This window comes from Saccostrea cucullata, unplaced genomic scaffold, assembly GCF_032062105.1.
Source record: "Saccostrea cucullata isolate Sc308-1 unplaced genomic scaffold, CSIRO_AGI_Scuc_v1 ctg8370, whole genome shotgun sequence".
Classification (NCBI taxonomy): domain Eukaryota; kingdom Metazoa; phylum Mollusca; class Bivalvia; order Ostreida; family Ostreidae; genus Saccostrea; species Saccostrea cuccullata.
In genome coordinates, this window is record NW_026926650.1 from 737 (window position 1) to 23,007 (window position 22,271).

General features: G+C 35.5%; 1 protein-coding gene and 1 long non-coding RNA gene across 2 annotated transcripts; one reads left to right on the top strand and one right to left on the bottom strand.

Moving 5' to 3' along the window:
- The first annotated feature begins 320 nt into the window (after positions 1–320).
- On the top strand, positions 321–966 carry LOC134272326 (uncharacterized). The gene is made up of 3 exons (XR_009993167.1): positions 321–410; positions 571–670; positions 793–966. It is a non-coding gene; the product is annotated as an uncharacterized LOC134272326 (long non-coding RNA).
- A 1,905-nt stretch (positions 967–2,871) lies between these two features.
- Positions 2,872–4,441, bottom strand: LOC134272325 (lysosomal proton-coupled steroid conjugate and bile acid symporter SLC46A3-like). Its single transcript, XM_062754569.1, has one exon. It carries the CDS (start codon positions 4,420–4,422, stop codon positions 2,872–2,874), a length of 1,551 nt encoding a protein of 516 aa, XP_062610553.1. The 5' UTR covers positions 4,423–4,441.
- Positions 4,442–22,271: the final 17,830 nt, after the last annotated feature.

The window sequence follows — 22,271 nt, forward strand, 5'->3', positions numbered from 1 at the left end:
GATAAACCTTTTTGAATACTGTTTGTTATCGCCATATATGTTTCATATTCCTGTGGCCCAACGCGTACGACTACGACTAAAATTTCGACACTGTAATTTTTTTTTTATAAAGATATTTTTTTTTTCTGAAATAATTATTTAGAATTTTATCATAAAATTATAAAATAATGTAATAGAGAGATAAGTCGTAGAAAGAGATGGGGGGGGGGGGATTTATTATTTTTTTATGTGTGAAAAGGTCCAGTGAATGATATTTAAGCGTTTTTATACCCAACATACATTATATTATTACATTACCTTACTTTTTGTGACAGATGCCACTAATGGAATCGACTGCTCCCTATTTGGTGAACACTATCATTTACAGGGCGGCTATCCAAAGAGGATAGCTGAGTGCTGCGAAAAACAAGGTAATTATATTGTTCTTATCTAAAAAAAAATGAACAAGGTTAACATATAAGTGAAATTAGAAATAGTGTGACTGTTATAAATGTAAATGAATACGTTTTCCGGGGTTTATATTTGCTATTTACTCTTTTTTTAAAATAAGAAATGAAATTCATTTTACAGGACAACGACTCGTTAAATGTGAAAGGATACGTAATGTGTTCTCTTACAGAAGAAATATTGACATCATGCACTTCGATAAAGTCCTGAGAAAGCTAATTGTGTGGGTATCAAATTTGAATTAATAACATAAAATACATAAACAAAAAGAGACTTTATACTTTTATTTTACCTTTATTTTATCCGCATATCATTCCTCTTTCTTTCTTTTTTTTTCGTTTTTAGCGGCGTAGATCCAGCGGACGAGTACAAATTTCAAATAGAGTTGTGTGACGTTGAATATGATGAATTACCAATACCCACACCAAGAAACATAACAACGACAAAAGCACCAGCAACGACAAATGCACCAACAACGACAAAAGCGCCAGCTACGACAAAAAAATCACCAGGTGGAGTCCTTGTACCTATGGTATAGGACTGTTTACTGGAGATGAAACGCAAACGAAGATTGGTCGTTATTTTGTCATGTACGAAATTCACTATATGACCATAAATAAAAACCTGATATAGATATGAACATGTTTGTTCTTGTTCAATAACCAAATTTAAAGAATAAAGATCGAAGCCCTTCTACATGCTAACAGCATTCATCTTTGTCAATCACTCAAGTCCTAGGTTTTGGATTATTCGGGTGTATTTTTTGAAATTTCCAGAATTTCCCCTACTAACCTTTTTAAGAAGCTAAATAACTCATAGTTAGCATTGTTATGTTTCATTGTCGCTGTTGCAACAAAGAAAAGTGACCCTGTAGAATATTGACCGAAGGATCGAATTTCTACGTTATAAATGACCCTGGGTCAATATTTTTCAAGAGAGATCATTTTTCGACAGTATAAAATCCTTCCTATAACGGGTAATACTACGTTGAGAAATGCCCTCCTACAAATCTGACGTACATTTTCACTATATCATAACTAACAACCAAGCTATATGATAAACATGATAACCTTGACTTTTCTATCGTCAACTTCCCTTACTTATGCAGCAATATACCTTCATCATCTGCATACGGAGTGTATACATCTCAATTGATTCGATACGCAAGAGCATGCTCTAAGTGTGAACAATTTCTAAAAAAACAAGATGTGTTTGTAAAACACTGATGCCCCCGTATGGCAACACAGCAAAGATTAAGCTTTTCTTAAATGCAAATTTAATTAATTGGTACCAAAAGTAGGGTATTCTCAGAAAGGTATTGCCACAAGGATAAAATTTGTGAAGTATGAATGCCCTAGCCCGAACCCTTTAAAAATTATGGTCAATGTTGTATTTTTAAAGTAGGTCAAACTCCAAGGTCAAGGTCAAAGGGTCAAAGTTATTGTTATCAAATGAAAGGTCTTGTCATAAGGATCAAATATGTAAAGTATGAAAGCACTAGCCTTAGTCTTTAAAAGTTATGGTCAAGGTTTGCTTTTTTAAAGTAGGTCAATCTCAAAGGTCAAGGTCAAAGGGTCAAGGATCTTCGTATCCAATGAAGGGTCTTCTCACAAGGATTACATATATGAAGTATGAAAGCCCTATCCCTTACTGTTCAAAAGTTGTGGCCAAGGTTAAAGTTTTCTCACAAGTACCAAAATCTACAAGGTCAAGGTCAAAGGGTCAAGGTTGTTGACAGTGAAAGGTTTTTAACAAACATTACATATGTGAAGTATAAATACCCTGGTGTCTACTGTTCAAAAGATATGCCAGAGTAAAATTTTAAAATTTTCATGTAAAAGTGGGTCAAACTCCAAGGTCAAGGTCAAAAGGTCAAATTTGGTGGTACCCAAACAAAGGTCTTGTCACAAGGAATACATATATGAAATATGAAAGTCATAGCTCCAACAAATCAAAAGTTATGGCCAAGGTTAAAGTTTTTTTGCGGACAAGTAGGACAATCCAGAGAGACAGACAGACAGACACGACAAAAACTATATACCCCCGAAACTTCGTTTACGGGGGCATAAAAAGACACTTCGACTTGGCAAAGTTGTAAAGGAATAATAGATTTTGATGGCATTAAGATTTATCTCTGTTATCAGTGTATCAATGAACCTTAAAAGAAATTCGAAACCAGTTATAAATCGGATGACAAGTACCGAGTATCTTAAATGGAACCAGGATCACGTACCTAGTACATGTAGTACTCAGCAGGACCTGTCTGCTAGGTTTTGTACATGTAGTACTCAGCAGGACCTGTCTGCTAGGTATTGTACATGTAGTACTCAGCAGGACCTGACTGCTAGGTATTGTATAACAAAAACTGAAGTACATACGAGTATATAGTGCTTTGACAGTTTCATTTATTGGTTTATATATTTATTAGATATAGAGCATAGTATTGTCATTTGAGGTTTTATCGTTGACATCTTTGATTTGATGGTTAGGTTGTAGTGAAATACTAGTACACTGTACGTTGAATTTTGGAGCATTTGGTTCTTCTTTGGTTATTGATTGTTTAAAATCGTTTCCATGGAACACTTGATCGTTCGTTAATTCATTAAAGCCATGCAGATGTCTATACATAGCAATTAAAATAACTAATATGATAATGAAGGTAGCGGCTTCTACAAAGAACACTATACCGGGAAATATGTGAGCAGATGTGCTGTAGATATTAACAAATATTAAAGTTCCTAGGAATTTAGACAGCGTCTCTCCGCATGTGATCAGAGAAAACATTTTCCCCACTTCATCAGCATGAACACTTTTACTGATTATTGAGCGTAAAGCAGATATGATCATACCTTTAAACGCCCCAACAGCAACGGACGCGAAAACCATCCACGATTTATCACTGACTCCTACTAGTGTCAAATGAGCTATCTGAGATCCGATTCCAAGCATCATAATTGTGACATCTAGAAACTTGAACTGGTTAGAAAACATAGGCATAAGCAGTAGTAAACACACTCCTATTACGGCATAATCTAGAGACAGAAGATACCCGTACCAAGACTTGGGCCAGCTCAGAGGACTTCTGGTCACGAACATAAGTTTAACGTCCATTTCCCCAACTTTGCAGGTTTGAATGATCACAGATAAAACAAGTAATAGAACGATAATGTGTCTTTTCTTGCCGGAACGCGATTTGTATATTACTGCAAACGTTTCCTTGATGCTTGAGGGACGTATCACTTCACATACTGCGCATGCGGACTCCCTGTCCTCTGTGTCTTTGTTCTTCGATTTGTCCTTTTCCTCATTTACTTCACCAATAAAGATAGCAGTGATGAGAATAGCAGTTCCATGAAGAACAACAACTGACCCAAAGGCAGCTTTAACGTCAAGAACATCCTGAAATACTCCAGAAAACAGCGCTCCTGTGGTCAAACCAAACATGTTCATGGCCAACAGTCTACCGAAATTCTTTGTGCGATTTTTCTCTTCGGATAAATCGAACACGAGGCTGTTGACTGCAGTAGTTATCAAGGAACTTTTCCCGAACAGTCCTTGTACAGCAGAACCGACAAGGATCAGAAGTATCCTGTACTTCGGCACCATATTACTAGCAAAATATAAAAACACCGCAATCATGCTTCCAACACTTGGAAAGAGAATAAGAGTTTTTCTTCCATACCGATCGCTATACGATCCAGAGAATAACGCTATAACAATGGCAGGTAGATTTAACAGAAGTCTATAATAAATTAGATAATTTCCAGATTTTTTCTGCACCATATCTTGCATTTCAGGGTTTTTGTTAAAATTCATACATATAGATTTATTATTTGTGTCCTCAAATATCTCGTTACATGCTGCTCGGAGCAAATATGGTCGAGTTGTTGCATCCAGCATGGACTCTCCAGTTTTGTACAGAAAGAAAACTAAGTAGACAATAATGATACTAGTCTCACTCGATAGCATGGTCATCAGTCTGGTCTCCTTGCCTACAGGATTGAAAAAAAAAGAATAAATATCAACTGAATACTTTTAAAGAAATACAAGAAAAAACAAAGGATAAGCTCATTTATAAACATCTTACTCCAACCTACATGTATAATATTAAACCTTTGAAAAATTAAATGATAAAATTGTTCAATTTATGTTTTGCACTTTCAAATAATTATGGCTGTAAATAAAAGAATACATGGACTCCTTACCAGGAAAATAATATATTTGGATGATAACTCCAGAATAATACTACCTTTAACAATGCTACAATATTTTGGATAGTTGTTTTTTTTTTCTTCAAAAAATTGTTTAAATACTTTTTGAATATATTTTATGACGTTTGTGTTTACGTAATGACATTCTACACCCAAACAAATTGTTCAAATCCTTGTTAGGTGACATAAAATCGGCCATTGCATTAAAACCCTTGCTATAACAAAATATTAGCATAACTTTGTTGACATCTTTCCGAAAGCACAAAGGAAACAGGGATCAAATTTCTATTTGTGACCTTTTTTCTGTACTTTATGTAGGTTTATTATTTGAAGCTTTACGGGATTTAAAACGTTTTGGTTTTGGTCATAACTGGATAATGTCACCTTGTCCAAACCTCTCCCCTTTCGGTAACAGTAACGTTGTTGACAGTTTATTATTTGAAGGATTAAACAGACAATCGAAATGATATGACAATATGTTAATAAGATTCATGTTGAGTCACACACGAACTCATTGTATCTATTTGAATATGAACATATACATACAGAGAAAAAATATCTAGTATCTATATGAAAATATAATCTGTATTTTCTTTAGATAAATAAAATAAATATAGAAATAATAAAGTACAAACGTTAAACGTATTTCAACTTAAGAATAAAAGAAAAATTGTTTTAATGAGGTTAAAAATCCTTTTCGGGATCATAGCATATCAAAGATGTTAATCATCCAATAATCAAAGATCTAATGTGCTCTCATTTCTTTAAAGGGACATGGACACAGTTTCAGCTAAAAATTTTCAAATATATTTTTCCAATTTTAAATTATGTTTGCAAATACTTATTTTTAATGATTATCAAAAGTTTCAATTTCCGTTGTAGAGACACAAGACATATTTAAAGCTCCAAATCTTTGATAGATATCTATGTAAACAAGGCCCATGCCATGTTTTTGTTTATATAGCTTAAATAAACTAAAATATGTTCATTCAAAGCAGATTTATTAATAAGAAAATTAAAATCTAAAATTTGACACTGTCGCAATGATTTTTTTTCTCAGAATTAAAAAAATAAATAAATTAGCAGTTTTTACAGTGTTATAATTGTTTATATATTGTTTATATATGTGCTTTTTAAATGTACTCAAAGAACAACTTCATAATCTATGTTAGTATAAATTATAATATAAATCTGAATTTTTCAAATAAATCAAAGCACGATTGGGGGGGGGGGGGGGGGGGGGGGGTTGTGCCTGTGACAGCACTAACTAATGAGCTTGTGTGTTATCTTTAGAAAAAAAGAGGACAAAATGCAAATCATTTCGTTCATTTTATCAATCTACACTTCATGTCAAAAAATACATAAGAGTATGTGCAGACGTGCGCTCGATTTGTTATACCCCCGCTTGAAAAGCAGGAGGGTATATAGTAATCGTTCATTCCGTCCGTCTGTCCTTCCGTCTGTCTGTTACGCTTTGGGGTACCCATCTCTTATCCGCAACTCCTCTCATACCACTGAATGAAATTTGATGAAACTTTCACAGAATCTTTATTACATATTGTCATTGTGCACCTTTTATTTTACATTTTGATCCGAGACATATTTTTGGTTTTCTGGCCACAGCAAAACATGGAATTTGCCATTAAAACTACTAGTATATGGAGGCGGGGGATATCATTTAGTGAGCTCATTGCTCACAGTGCCTCTAGTTCAAATTGAATTATCAAAGAAACTAGAGCCGAGCTCGTTGCAAAGCAACGAATAGGTCTTCCGTTGGAGCTACGGAAAGGAAGACGTAACCTTGAGTCTAGGTCAAACCATTCTAAAATTATTTAAGTAAGCAACCCAAAGGCTTGTTGAGGAAGCAACTTACAATGTTTCGCCAGGAAAAAGACTGTAAAAGAATGTTATGTGCATGACCTTGAACTTTCTAAATGACCTTGCAACAAGCAAAGACAAACTCTGTTATAAAAATACATACTCTGCGTGTTACCGAGTGGAAAAGTTCACATATGTTTTTTTTAGATATTCTTTTAGTTCATATCCAACCAAAACATCTTATCTTAAGTGACCTAGAACTTGAGACAAGGTCATGCCCCACCCTGCATTATATGAGCAATGTTTCACTGGTACAAATACGGTTGAGAATTTAAAGTTTCTCTGTCAGTAACAGTGACTCGTCCAAAAGACTGGATATGTTCAGTCAAATTTTTTTTGAGCATATATCGAATCGAAAGAATTTATTAGGTTCAGAACTATGATTTACATGATGATTTATTTAGAAATATGAGTGTATGACGTTTGTTGAGAATATCTTGAATAGTTTCTTAAACATTGAAATCTTAAAAATGGAAATTCCGTTCAGATAATGCATATAGGCATAAGCTTACAATAAAATATCTCAAATGGTTTCTTTAATACTATGCAAATTGCAAATTAAAGACAAGTGAGGTCAAGGTCACAGGAAAGTGCAAGATCAAACTGTATCAGGATACTAAAGTTTGATAAAAATGTCTTGAATGGATTCTTCAAAACTGAAGGTCCCCGTTTGGCACAGTGGTTAGAGCATCTGTTATACACAAAGGTTTGGATAGCTCTCATAAGTGTGTACAGTGTATCAGCATATGAAGTTGAGTAAAAATATAAATGCTTTCTTCAAAACTGAGCTTAATACTCAATGAATTAGGTAAGGTAAGATCAAGGTGAAAGGAGAGGTCAAAGTAAAAAAAAAATGCATGTATCACCATAAGAAGTAAAAGAATACTTATAGTCTTGAATGGTATGTTTCTGAGTTAAACACTAACCTGAGAAAAGTTACTAGGTTAAGGTCAAAGGAGAGGTAAAACAAAATGTTGATGCAGTTACAAACGTGTAGCCTATAGCATGTATCAGCACATATCAGTACATATCGGCACATGAAGTTTGATGATACTATCTTGAATGGTCTCTTTAGACAGAATTCATAAAAGGTGAGATTAAGTTCAAAGGAAAGGTCAAAGTTAAAATATGTTGATGCAGGAAAATAGCTCTCATCAATGTTTATCAGCATAGGACGTTTAATATAAAAAAAAATTGAATAGTTTCTTTGAAATTGAGCTCTGAACTGAGGTAAACGCAAAGCGGGGAAGAGGGACAGACGGAAAATGGAAGACGTACATGACAAACAATATATGCCCGGCCATTTTCATGTGGAAGCATCAAAGTTTCAATGAGAATGTTTTATTTGAAATTTGGAGACTTGTGAAATGATGCGTGGAGACCGATCCTATGGATGAGACCGGATAAATCAAGGTCTTGTGTCGGGGTAGGTGCTGGCATGAAAAGGATCAAAGCACCTGATTTCATTAGGCATAAAACTTGAAATTATTAAATGCACAAGCAAATACGATTGATTAAAACAAATATGAGATAGAGTGAAATAAAATACCATATAACGGGTAATTTTTACTGCTGTATATTTTTACCAATTTGGGTCAAAAAAGGTGATTTAAATTTTTATACGTTGATCTTTTACGAATTGAATATGTCCGTAAAAATTCAAAACATCAGACATAAAATTCCAGATCACATTGAATGCATTTACGTGTACAAATAACGTGTCCAAAAACCCTATGTAACTTGTAAGAGAGAGAAAGAAAGAGAGAGTGAGAGAGTTATTAAACACATGTTAATTTGATATAACAATATAAACAATGCAAACAAATTACATAATGAATTGTATACAGGCGCAGATCCAGAATTTTTTTCCGGGGGGGGGGGGGGGGGGGGGGGGGGGTCCACCTCAAGTCAAAAAAAAAACCCCCCCCCGGGGGGAAATTTCTTGAAAAAAAAAAAAAAAAAAAAACGTAAAGTAACACTCCCCCTAACGTCAAAAACCTATTTCGTAAAGGGGGGAGGGGTTAGTGGTGACTTCTTCTCTTCTTTAACTTTTCATACCCATTTTACACATATAGTCCAGGGGGTCTGCGTTTTCCAAGGGGGTCCATGGTAACTTTTTCCTTGTTTTAGTATGTATATTTTTAACCTGGTAAATTCCAGGGGGGGGGGGGGGTCCTGACCCCCCGACCCCCCTCTAGATCCGCGCATGGTATAATTTTTTTTAAATAACCTTTATATACATGAGCAATGTGCCCTTCATTTATTCATGTTTTTTTTAGAAACATAGCTAGGCACACGTGCATGTCTGGTATATTTACCGAAAACAAAGAGAGACAACTCAAACTAACATAATTGAAGTGAAAGTATTTAATTAAGTACATCGTATTAAGAGGTCGAAGTTTTATTCAAAGCATATGAAGCAGAAGAAAGTGTCCAAGATTGAAAACACGGGTATACATTTAATTGGAAGAGCTGTAATTATATGTCATTATCAGAAGTTATGCGTCTCTAAAAAAATACTAAAAAAAGAGTAACCAGGTAGGTCTAACTGATAAATTAATTGAAAATGTTTGTATAATTTATATACAAGTTAATTGAGATTTACCTGTATGATCCCAATTGATGATTGGCTTAAAAGTGTTCAAAATACTAACAGTATACTAATTATATAACCTCCATGGAGTGAGCTTAGTAGCAATAAGCATTACTTTTACACATACCATGTTAAAAAATTATACGAGCCGTTTTATAAATTATGTGAAATTTTACACGTTTAAATCTTACGGATTTATAAACCTAAAAAAAAAAATACCCGTCATTCAGTAATTTGAAAAAGGCGACATGATTTCAAAGCCAATTTCCACTGTTGGAGTACACGATGTTTTTAACATTCGACATGCCTGCGGCTCTCTGTGGCCACGCACGTTAAAAAATAATGGAGAAACAAAAGAGTGATGGTAAAAATAAAACGTACATATAGTACATTACCTATCTCAAGACTTCCGTCACTAATTATAATTATTTGCCGAAGCCCCTTTTCAATTACAATTTTGATAACATACATTAACACGGAATAGAGAAATAATTTTGCGTGAACAGGCCAAAGAAAGTTATCAAAATTCAAAATGATTTTATGCACCAGTGTTAGGAATTGCGATTTAATGTAAGATCGATGACGTATTCTTATTGATTCAATTAATTAAAAACACAATTTTCTATTAATTGATAGGTCTTTGTACACAATGGATTTTAATCACGATCACAGACACTTGCTTTGTTTACGACAACAGGTGGCTGGTACACAAGTGACCCCGATCGGCAGCGTGGGATTGGCACGTTTGATTACACAACTGTTACAAACATCTAGGCTGGCGAACGTGGAGATCAACTAAATGATCGTGAATTATTCGATTAATAAAGCTTACAATTACTTATAATTATATTTAACGTAGAAAGATAGATTTAATATATTCCGATGAAGACGTGTTCACTATAAAACTAATTAATAATACATAAAAAAGAAAAACTAATTGTTATATAAATAATTTAATAATGAACCGTAAAGCATGTATAAAGACCTTTTTAGTAGAAATTTAACATTAAATACCATAGGGTATATTATTGATAGGAAGTTTGTGTAAATTATACACATGAAGAGGTCTGATTTTCTTTCCGATTGAAAAACGCTACCTGTTTACCTGACCTGCTTTCTACTTCGTGTTACGCAATATCCCCGGTATATTCGAACAAATAAACATTCTCATCAGATCAAAAAGGTGTCAAAGAACAATTTTGTTTGTATAATCCAGATCGAAATATTTACCGTTTTTGAGTTATAAAGCAAAAACTTTCACGCTCCCTAAATCCCTAATCATAGGGGCCAGCCCCTTTTGAATAGTATTATATGAACGCCCTTGCAATTATGCACAACTTTTGTTCAACATGTCTTAACAAAATATTTTTAGTTTTCAAGATAAAAAGGAAAATATGTGTAAATTTTCGCTCTTTTAGGCGTTCTATTTTTTGACCCCTATATAGCGCCATTTTGAATACAGAAATCGAAAAACAAAAACCGATGTGCACAACTTCAATCCTTCTGTTATCTAAAACCAGTAAAATTTCTGCTCCAGCTCTAGTGGTCTCTGAGCCTTTGTCTGGAAATTAAAGCCTATAATTTTTCGTTTAAAGGGAAATAACTCAAAACCGGAAGTGAATTTTTGAAATTTTAGACAGCTTTCTGAAAGAGTTTATTACCGTCTATAATGTCTGAAAATTTGAGCAAAATCCATTGAGAAATGAGTGAGATATGAGGCCTCAAAGTTGGCGTCTAAAAGAAAACAAAAAAAAAGAATAACTAGAGCAAAGCTCGTTGCAATGCAACGAGTAGGTCTTCCGTCCAGTTTAGACCGGAAGTGACAGAACAAAAGAAAGCAATGATCTAAAAAGTCTCCAGTGACTTTATAATTTCAATTTTGCATCAAAACCTTCAAAATGAGCCATTTTTTGCTACTTCCGGTTTGACCGGAAGTGACTACGACGGACGGAAAAACTATTTCTTATGCTCCCAGAGACATATGTAACCCAAAAACCTGTCAAGAACGGCAAAAAACGCGTTTTCCGACCACTTCCGGTTTGGCCGGAAGTGACGACGAATGACGTATTTTGACGACGCCAGTAGATTTAGCTTGACATTTTGAACAACTTTGCTTCTTTGACCTCTTACAAATTCTTAATACTTTTTGACTTATGAAAGAAAAACTTTCGGCCCCTCTAGGCCCTTAAATTTAGGGGCCAGCCCTTTTTTAAAGATATCATTTGAAAGATCTTGAAATTTTACACTTCTTTTGTTCAATATGTTTTAACAAAATATTTACAGGTAAAAAGATATCGTAGAAAAATTAGCGATTTGTCATTTTTCGAGCCATAGCCAGCGCCGACGTACTGCACTTCCGGTAAAAACGAAAGACGTTACGCATATCTATAGACTTTGGTCTATCATACCTGAAAGTTTCATGTTTCTATCTAGAGCCATTATTGAGAAAGTCTGGAGACAACCTGGCCCTTTAAAATTCATAAAATTGGCAATATTTCCAAACCGGAAGTGACGTCATCAAAACGGAAAAAAATGCATAAGGTTCAAGTAATGTTACATAAGTCCTGAAAGTTTCGTTGAAATCCATCGAGCCGTTTTCGAGAAATTGCGTGCACAAAATCGGTAAGAAAAAAAAGAATAATAACTAGAGCAAAGCTCGTTGCAAAGCAACGAGTAGGTCTTCCGTCCTGTTTGACCGGAAGTAGCTTTCATTTTTAACAAAAATGAGAAATAACGCCTAAAAATGGTTAGACTCCTCTAAAGCTATGTTAATTAATGCAAAAATAAGCTATTTTTGGCTACTTCCGGTTTGACCAGAAGTGACGACGACGGACGAAAAATTAATTTTTATGCTCCCAGAGACATATGTTACCCAAAAACTTGTCGAGAAATGCAAAAATACGCGTTTTCCGACTACTTCCGGTTTGACCGGAAGTGACGACGCCGGACGTATTTGACGAACCCGATAGATTAAGCTTGACATTTTGAACAACTTTGCTTCTTTGACATATTACAAATTCTCAATACCTTTTGAGATATAAAGAAAAAAGTTTCGGACCCTCTAGGCCCTTAATTTTAGGGCCCAGCCCTTTTAACGAGATATCAGTCGAAAGATCTTGAAATTCTACACTTCTTTTGTTCTATATGTTTTAACAAAATATTTCCATGTAAAAAGCTATCGTAGAAAAGGTGTTAAAAATTTTGAAATTCGCGATACGTCTATTTTCGGGCCATAGCGAGCGCCGACGTGCGGCACTTCCGATAAAAATGAAATACATTCCGCAAATCTAGACATAGGTCTACCATACCTGAAAGTATCATATGTCTATCTAAAGCCGTTTAGGAGAAATCGTGCGGACAAACTGACCCTTTAAAAATCATTAAAACGCTGATAACCCCGGACCGGAAGTGACGTCATCAAAACAGAAAAAAAAAACGCATAAGGTTCAAGCAATGTTACATAAGAAAGTTTCATGGGAATCCATCGAGCCGTTTTCGAGAAATCGCGTGCACAAAATCGGTAAGAAAAAAAAACAATAATAATAACTAGAGCAAAGCTCGTTGCAAAGCAACGAGTAGGTCTTCCGTCCTGTTTGACCGGAAGTTTATGCTACTTCCGGTGTGAACGGAAGTGTTGACGACCGATAGAAAATTAATTTTTATGCTCCCAGTGACAGATGTTACCCAAAAATTTTTCAAGAACGGTAAAAATACGCGTTTTTCGATTACTTCCGGTTTGGCCGGAAATGACGTCGACAGACGTATTTTGACGACTGCATAAGATTAAGCTTGACATTTTGAACAACTTTGCTTCATGGACGTATTACAAATTCTCAATACTTTTTGAGATATAAAGTAAAAACTTTCGGCCCCTGTAGGCCCCTTATTTTAGGGGCCAGCCCTTTTTTCGAGATATCATTTGGAAGAACTTAAAATTCTACACTTCTTTTGTTGTATATGTTTTAACAAAATATTTCCAGGTAAAAAGATATCGTAGAAAAAGTGCTAAAAATTTTGAAATTCGCGATAGGCCTTTTTTCGGGCCATACCGAGCGCCGACGTGCAGCACTTCCGGTAAAAATAAAATACATTCCACAAATCTACAGACATAGGTCTACTACACCTGAAAGTATCACGTGTCTATCTAAAGTCATTTGGGAGAAACCGTGCGGACAAACTGACCCTTAAAAAATCAATAAAGTGCTGATAACTTCGGACCGGAAGTGACGTCATCAAAACAGAAAAAAACGCATAAGGTTCAAGTGATGTTACATAAGTCCTGAAAGTTTCATGGGAATCCATCGAGCCGTTTTCGAGAAATCGCGTGCACAAAATCGGTAAGAAAAAAAACAATAACTAGATACGATCTCGTTGCGAGCAACGAGTGGATCTTCCGTCCGATTCTTGATAAGATGAGATAAGATTTTGATTGAGATTTTCATTCTAAAATAATGATTTACCACAATCTGTAAAGAGACATTGAACATTAAAGACTTTAAAAATCGGCTTTTGGCCCCTAACGGCCCCTAATTTTAGGAAACAGCCCTTTTTCTTCATATCATCTTAAAGCTCTAGGGATTTTGATCACTTTTTGTTCAACAACTGTTCAGAAATTCTTTTCGTTTTTTGAGCTATTAGCAAAAGAAATATTTAGGGGCCAACCGTTCAACTCCTTAATGGGGACGTTTAGCAAAAAATGAAAGGTTGCATATGTTCAGAACATTATTTTGAACATCTTTTGTTCAATACTGCTTATCAAAATATTTCTTCCTTTCGAGATATAAAGCATCAAAGATTTAGCATTCTGGCCCCTTGTGGCCCCTAATTATGTAACATACGGCATAAAAATTATAATATATAGTTGTAGATGGTTGAGATAGACATCTTTGCTTCAGTAATGTATTACAAAATATTAACTGATAAAAAGTTATCGATTGAAGACTTTTGGCCCCTCTTGGCCCCTAATTCGAGTGCCCAGCCCCTTTTTTAGGATCTCATCTTAACGATGTTAAGATTTTGAACATTTTTTGTTCAACAACTGTTCAGAAATTCCGTATAGTTTTTGAGCTATTAGCAAAAGAAATATTTAGGGGTCAACCCTTCAACTCCCTAATGGGGACGTTTAGCAAAAAATGAAAGGTTGCATATTGTTCAGAACATTATTTTAAACATCTTTTGTTCAATATTGCTTATCAAAATATTTCTCCCTTTCGAGATATAAAGTGTCAAAGATTTAGCATTCTGGCCCCTTGTGGCCCCTAATTATGTAACATACGACATAAAAATCATAATGTATAGTTGTAGATGGTTGAGATAAACATCTTTGCTTCAGTAATGTATTACAAAATATTAACTGATAAAGAGTTATCGATTGAAGACTTTTGGCCCCTCTTGGCCCCTAATTTGAGTGCCCTGCCCCTTTTTCAGGATCTCATTTTAAAGCTCTTAAGATTTTGAACATTTTGTGTTCAACAACTGTTCAGAAATTCCGTATAGTTTTTGAGCTATTAGCAAAAGAAATATTTAGGGGCCAACCCTTCAACTCCTTAATGGGGATGTTTAGCAAAAAATGAAAGGTTGCATATTGTTCAGAACATGATTTTGAACATCTTTTGTTCAATATTGCTTATCAAAATATTTCTTCCTTTCGAGATATAAAGCATCAATGATTTAGCATTCTGGCCCCTTATGGCCCCTAATTATGTACCATACGACATAAAAATCACAATACATATTTGTACATTGTTGAACTTGACATTTTTGCTTCAGTAATGTATAACAAAATATTGATTTTAAAAGAGTTATTCAATAAAAACTGTTGGCCCCTCTCAGCCCTTTATTTGATGAGTCAGCACATTTTTTTTGATATCATATTAAAGATTTTTATATTTTGCACAAATGTTGTTCAATATGTTATAACAAAATAATTATATTTTCAAAGATATGATGCAAAATGTCTCAAAAAATCACTCATAAAACGTGTCCTAAATTTTGACCCCTACCGAGCTTCCATACTAGGCACTTCCGGAAAAAATCCTGACCATGTTGCAACGTGGCAACATGTCCTCTATCATCACTAAAAATTTCACCTTTCTAGCTTGAGCCGTTTTTGAGTTCCATCACAGACAAGGAGGTCCTCCAAATTTTGATCAAAGGGCGATAACTTCCGACCGGAAGTGAATTTCAAAAAAATGATTTGCCGGAATTAACTTCAGATGACAACGCATCGACCGTGAAAATTTGAAGCAAATCGAACGAGCCATCTCCGAGAAATCTTCTGCACAAATTTTGTAAGAAGAAAAAAGAATAAAAATAATAACTAGAGCAAAGCTCGTTGCAAAGCAACGAGTAGGTCTTCCGTCGAGTTTGACCGGAAGTAGCTTTCATTTTTAACATAAATGAGAAATAACGCACCAAAATGGTTTGAATCCTCTAAAGCTATGTTAATTTATGCAAAAATAATCAATTTTTTGGTACTTCCGGTTTGACCGGAAGGGACGACGACGGACGGAAAATTAATTTTTATGCTCCCAGAGTCATATGTTACCTAAAAACTTGTCAAGGACGGCAAAAATACGCATTTTCCGACTACTTCCGGTTTGGCCGGAAGTGACGACGCCGGACGTTTTTAAATGACCCCAGTAGATTAAGCTTAATATTTTGAACAACTTTGCTTCTTTAAAATATTACAAATTCTCAATACGTTTTGATATATAAGGAAAAAACTTTCGGCCCCTCTAGGCCCTTAATTTTAAGGGGCCAGCCCCTTATCGTTGATATCCGTTGAAAGATCGTGACATTCTTAACAACTTTTGTTCTATATGTTTTGATAAAATATTTACAGGTAAAAAGATACTGTTGAAAAAGTGTTTAAATTTTTCAAATTCATGAAAGACCATTTTTCGGACCATAGCGACCGCCGACGTACGGCGTTTCCGGAAAAAGCCAAATACGAAAGGCACATCTACAGACATAGGTCTATCATGCCTGAAAGTTTCATGTTTCTATCTCAACTCATTTTTCAGAAAATCTCTGGACAACACAGCCCTTTAAAATTCATAAAATCGGCAATATCTTATACCGGAAGTGACGTCATCAAAAAAGAAAAAAAACGCATAAGGTTCAAGTGATGATACATGAGTCCTGAAAGTTTCATGAAAATCCATCAAGCCGTTTTCGAGAAATCGCGTGCACAAAATCGGTAAGAAAAAAAAACAATAATAAAAGTGAAAAAGAAACCGAAGAATAACAAGAAGGTCTTCCGCTGAAGACGGAAGACCTTAATAATATTAAAGGTAAAAAAGAAACCGAAGAATAATAGAAGGGTCTTCCGCTGAAGACGGAAGACCCTAATAATAATAAAAGTGAAAAAGAAACCTAAGAATAACAAGAAGGTCTTCCGCTGAAGACGGAAGACCTTAATAATACCTAGAGCAAAGCTCGTTGCAAAGCAACGAGTAGGTCTTCCGTCCAGTTTGACCGGAAGTAGAGTTTATTTTTAACAAAAATTCCAAATAACGCCCAAAAATAGCTTAAATCATCTAAAGCTATGTTAATTAATGCAAAAATAAGCCATTTTTCGCTACTTCCGGTCTGACCGGAAGTGACGACGACGGACGCAAACTTAATTTTTATGCTCCTAGAGACATTTGTTACCCAAAAACTTGTCAAGAACGGCAAAAATACGCATTTTCCGACTATTTCCGGTTTGGCCGGAAGTGACGTCGCCAGACGTAATTTGACGACGCCAATGGATTAAGCTTGACCTTCTGACCAACTTTGCTTCTTTGACGTATCACAAATTCTCAATACTTTTTGAGATATAAAGAAAATAGTTTCGGCCCCTCTAGGCCCCTAATTTTAGGGGCCAGCCCTTTTTTCGATATATCATTTGAAAGATCTTGAAATTATACACTTATTTTGTTCTATATGTTGTAACAAAATATTTCTAGGTAAAAAGATATCTTCGAAAAAGTGTGAAAAATTTTGAAATTCGTGATACTTCTATTTTCGGGCCATAGCGTGCGCCGACGTGCGGCACTTCCGATAAAAATGAAATACGTCATACATATCTGCAGACTTTGGTCTATCATACCTGAAAGTTTCATGTTTCTATCTTGAGCCATTATTGAGAAAGTCTGCGGACAACCTGACCCTTCAAAAATCATAAAATCGACAATATCTGCAAACCGGAAGTGACGTCATCAAATCGGAAAAAAATACTTAAGGTTCAAGTGATGTAACATAATTCCTGAAAGTTTCATGGAAATCCATCGAGCCGTCTTTGAGAAATCGCGTGCACAAAATCGGTAAGAAAAAAAAAGAATAACTAGAGCAAAGCTCGTTGCAAAGCAACGAGTAGGTCTTCCGTCATGTTTGACCGGAAGTGGCTTTCATTTTTTACAGAAATGAGAAATAACGTCCAAAAAAGGTTTGATTCCTCTTAATCCATGTTAATTATTGCAAAAATAAGCCATTTTCTGTTACTTCCGGTTTCACCGGAAGTGACGACGACGGACGGAAAATTAATTATAGTGCTCCCAGAGACATATGTTACCAGAAAACTTGTCAAGAACGGCAAAAATACGCGTTTTCCGACTACTTCCGGTTTGACCGGAAGTGACGACGCCGGACGTATTTTGAAGACTTCAATAGAGTAAGCTTGACATTTTAAACAATTTTGCTTCTTTGACGTATCACAAATTCTCAATACTTTTTGAGATATAAAGGAAAAATTTTCGGCCCCTCCAGGCCCCTGATTTAAGGGGCCAGCCCTTTTTTTCGAGATGTCATTTGAAAGATCTTGAAATTCTACACCTTTTTTGTTCTAGATGCTTTAACAAAATATTTCTAGGTAAAAAGTTATCGTTGAAAAAGTGCTTAAAATTTTGAAATTCTTGATAGGACTATTTTCGGGCCATAGCGAGCGTCGGCGCTTCGTACTTCCGGTAGTTGTGATATACTTAGTGCACTTCTCCAAAAGTTGCTCTAGCATCACTGAAAATTTCAAGCTTCTGTGTTAAGTGCTTCTTGAGAAAACTGCCGGACAAAGTGACCCTCTAAAAATCACTAAATCGCAGAAAACTCCGAGCCGGAAGTGACGTCATCAAAATAAAAAAATATATATCTAGATTTTTTGATGTTCTATCAGACCTGAAAGTTTCATGAAAATCGATGGAGCCGTTCTCGAGAAATCGCGCGTACAAAATCGGTAAGAAAAAAAAACAATAATAATAAAAATAGTGGAAAAGAAACCTAAGAAAAACAATAAGGTCTTCCGCTGAAGACGGAAGACCTTAATAAAAGTGAAAAAGAAACCTAAGAATAACAAGAAGGTCTTCCGCTGAAGACGGAAGACCTTAACTAGAGCCGAGCTCGTTGCAAAGCAACGAGTAGGTCTTCCGTCCGGTTTTAACCGGAAGTGCCAGAAGTGACGTGAACAAAAGAAAGCAATGAGCTAAGTAGTCTCCAGTGATTTTATAATTTCAATTTTGCATTAAAGCCTTCAAAATAAGCTATTTTTGGCTACTTCCGGTTTGACCGGAAGTGACGTCGACGGACGGAAAATTAAGCTATCAGCTTTTAGTCACATATGTTACCCAAAAGCCTGCCAAGAACAGCAAAAATATGCAATATTTGACTACTTCCGGTTTGACCGGAAGTGACGTCGCCGGACGTATTTTGACGACGCCATTAGATATAGTTTGACATTTTCAACAACTTTGCTTCTTTGACGTATTACAAATTCGCAATACTTTTTGAGATATAAAGGAAAAACTTTCGGCCCCTTTTGGCCCTTAATCATAGGGGCCAGCCCTTTGTCGTTGATATTTTTCGAAAGATCGTGACATTTTCTACAACTTTTGTTCTATATGTCTTTTCAAATTGTTAACATATAAAAAGATATTGCAGAAAAGGTGTCAAAAATTTATAAATACTCGATAGGACTTTTTTCGAGCCATAGCGAGCGTCGATGTGCGGCACTTCCGGGAAAAAGAGTGGTGTGTGACAAAAGAGCACACGTTGCTCTATCATCGCTGAAAATCTCAACTTTCCGTCCTAAGTAATTTTCGAGAAAAATGATGGACAATGAGACCCCCTGAAAATCACTAAATCGCAAAAATCTAAAAACCGGAAGTGACGTCATCAAAACAAAAAATTATATATCAGCTTTGTTTGATGTTCTATCAGTCCTGAAAGTTTCATGAAAATTTATCCAGCCGTTTTCGAGAAATCGCGTGCACAAAATCGGTAAGAAAAAAAAACAATAATAATAATAACTAGAGCCGAGCTCGTTGCAAAGCAACGAGTAGGTCTTCCGTCCTGTTTGACCGGAAGTAACTTTCATTTAAAAAAAAAAATAAAGAGTAATGAAGTACCAAAATGGTTTTATCCTCCAAATCTATGTTAATTATTCCAAAATTAAGTCATTTTTGACAACTTCCGGTTTGACCGGAAGTAGCATCGATGGACGGACAATTAAGATTTAAGCTTCCGGTGATATATAATATCCAAAAACCGGTCAAGAACAGCAAAAATATGCATTTTTGACTACTTCCGGTTTGACAGGAAGTGACGTCGCCGGACGTATTTTGACGACGCCATTAGATAAAGCTTGATATTTTGAACAACTTTGCTTCTTTGACGTATTACAAATTCTCAATACTTTTTGATATATAAAGGAAAAACTTTCGGCCCCTTTTGGCCCTTTAATATAGGGGCCAGCCCCTTATTGTTGATATCTTTCGAAAGATCGTGACATTCTTCACAACTTTTGTTCTATATGTGTTTACAAATTATTAACGTGTAAAAAGATATTGCCAAAAATGTATGAAAAATTTCTAAATTCCCGATAGATCTTTTTTGAGCCATAGCGAGCGCCGACGTGCTGCACTTCCGGAGAATAAGAAAGGCGTGTGTCACATCAGCACATGTTGCTCTATCATCACTGAAAATCTTACGTTTCTATCTAAAAGTACTTTTGAGAAAAATGCTGGACAATGTGACCCTCTGAAAATCACTAAATCGTGGAAATCTCGAAACCGGAAGTGACGTCATAAAAATAAAAAATTATATATCAGGTTTGTTTGATGTTCTATCAGTCCTGAAAGTTTCATAAAAATCGATCGAGCCGTTTCCGAGAAATCGCGTGCACAAAATCGGTAAGAAAAAAAAACAATAATAAAAATAATAAAAATAGTGGAAAAGAAACCTAAGAATAACAAGAAGGTCTTCCGCTGAAGACGGAAGACCTTAAAAATAGTGGAAAAGAAACCTAAGAATAACAGTAAGGTCTTCCGCTGAAGACGGAAGACCTTAAAAATAGTGGAAAAGAAACCTAAGAATAACAGTAAGGTCTTCCGCTGAAGACGGAAGACCTTAATAAAAATAGTGGAAAAGAAACCTAAGAATAACAGTAAGGTCTTCCGCTGAAGACGGAAGACCTTAATAATAAAAGTGAAAAAGAAACCTAAGAATAACTAGAGCAAAGCTCGTTGCAAAGCAACGAGTAGGTCTTCCGTCCTGTTTGACCGGAAGTAGATTTTATTTTTAACAAAAGTGAGAAATAACGCCCAGAAATAGCTTGAATCCTCTAAAGTTATGTTAATCATTGCAAAAATTAGCCATTTTTTGCTACTTCCGGTGTGACCGGAAGTGACGACGACGGACGGAAAATAATTTTTTATTGTCCCAGAGACATCTGTTACCTGAAAACGTGTCAAGAACGGCTAAAATTCGCGTTTTCCGACTACTTCCGGTTTGGCCGGAAGAGACATCGTCGGACGAATTTTGACGACGCCAATACATTAAGCTTGACATTTTGAACAACTTTGCTTCTTTGATGTATTAAAAATTCTTTACAGATTTTGAGATATAAAGAAAAAACTTTTGGCCCCTTCAGGCCCCTAATATTAGGGGCTAGCCCTTTTGTCGGGATATCATTTGAAAGGTCTTGGAATTCTACACTTCTTTTGTTCAATATGTCTTAACAAAATATTTTCAGGTAAAAAAATATCGTAGAAAAGGTGTAAAAAATTTGAAATTCAAGATACGACTATTTTCGGGCCATAGCGAGCGCCGACGTGCGTCATTTCCGGTAAATTTGATATACCTTATGCACCTTTCCAAACTTAGCTCTACCTAACCTCTAAGTTTGAAGTTTCTATCTAGAGCCGTTTTTCGGGAAAACTGTGGACAAAATGACCCTTAAAAATCAGAAAATCGACGATATCTCTAGACCGGAAGTGACGTCATCAAAACGGAAAAAAACGCATAAGGTTCAAGTAATGTTCCATAAGTCCTGAAAGTTTCATAAGATTTTGTTTGGCTGTTTTCGAGAAATCGCGTGCACAAAATCGGTAAGAAAAAAAAAATAATAATAAAAGTGAAAAAGAAACCGAAGAAAAACAATAAGGTCTTCCGCTGAAGACGGAAGACCTTAACAAGAAGGTCTTCCGCTGAAGACGGAAGACCTTAATAAGAATAATCTTAATCTTCAGAATCAGTAGAAGGTCTTCCGTTGGAAACGGAAGACCTTAAATATACACCGTTCTCTTTTAATTTTGAAGTTTTAGATAGTTTGAGGTCATATTTAATAATGCATGACATCACATCGGACGAAAATATTTAATGCTTATATTTCTGCATATGTTCTGCAAGCTAAGAACATGATTAAGGATTTCGTAATCAATAGTTTGAATAGTACAAGTATTACAAACTAGAGGTACTGTGAGCGATGAGCTCACTAAATGATACCCCCCGCCTCCCATATGGTTATAACTGGTGAAAAAGTCCATGTTTTCCTGTGGCCGGGAAACCCAAAATATGTGTCGGATCAAAAAGTAAAATAGGAGGTGCACAATGGCAATATGTAATAAAGATTCTGTGAAAGTTTCATCAAATTTCATTCAGTGGTATGAGAGGAGTTGCGGATAAGAGATGGGTACCCCAAAGCGCAACAGACGGACGGACGGACGTACAGACGGAGGGACGGACGGACGGAATTAACGATTACTATATACCCTCCCGCTTTTCAAGCGGGGGTATAAATATAGTGACTGTCCTTTGAAGCAACATTCATGAGATTTATTATTTAGGGAAGAACCTGCAAGGATACTATAACTATTTGAATTATCTTATTT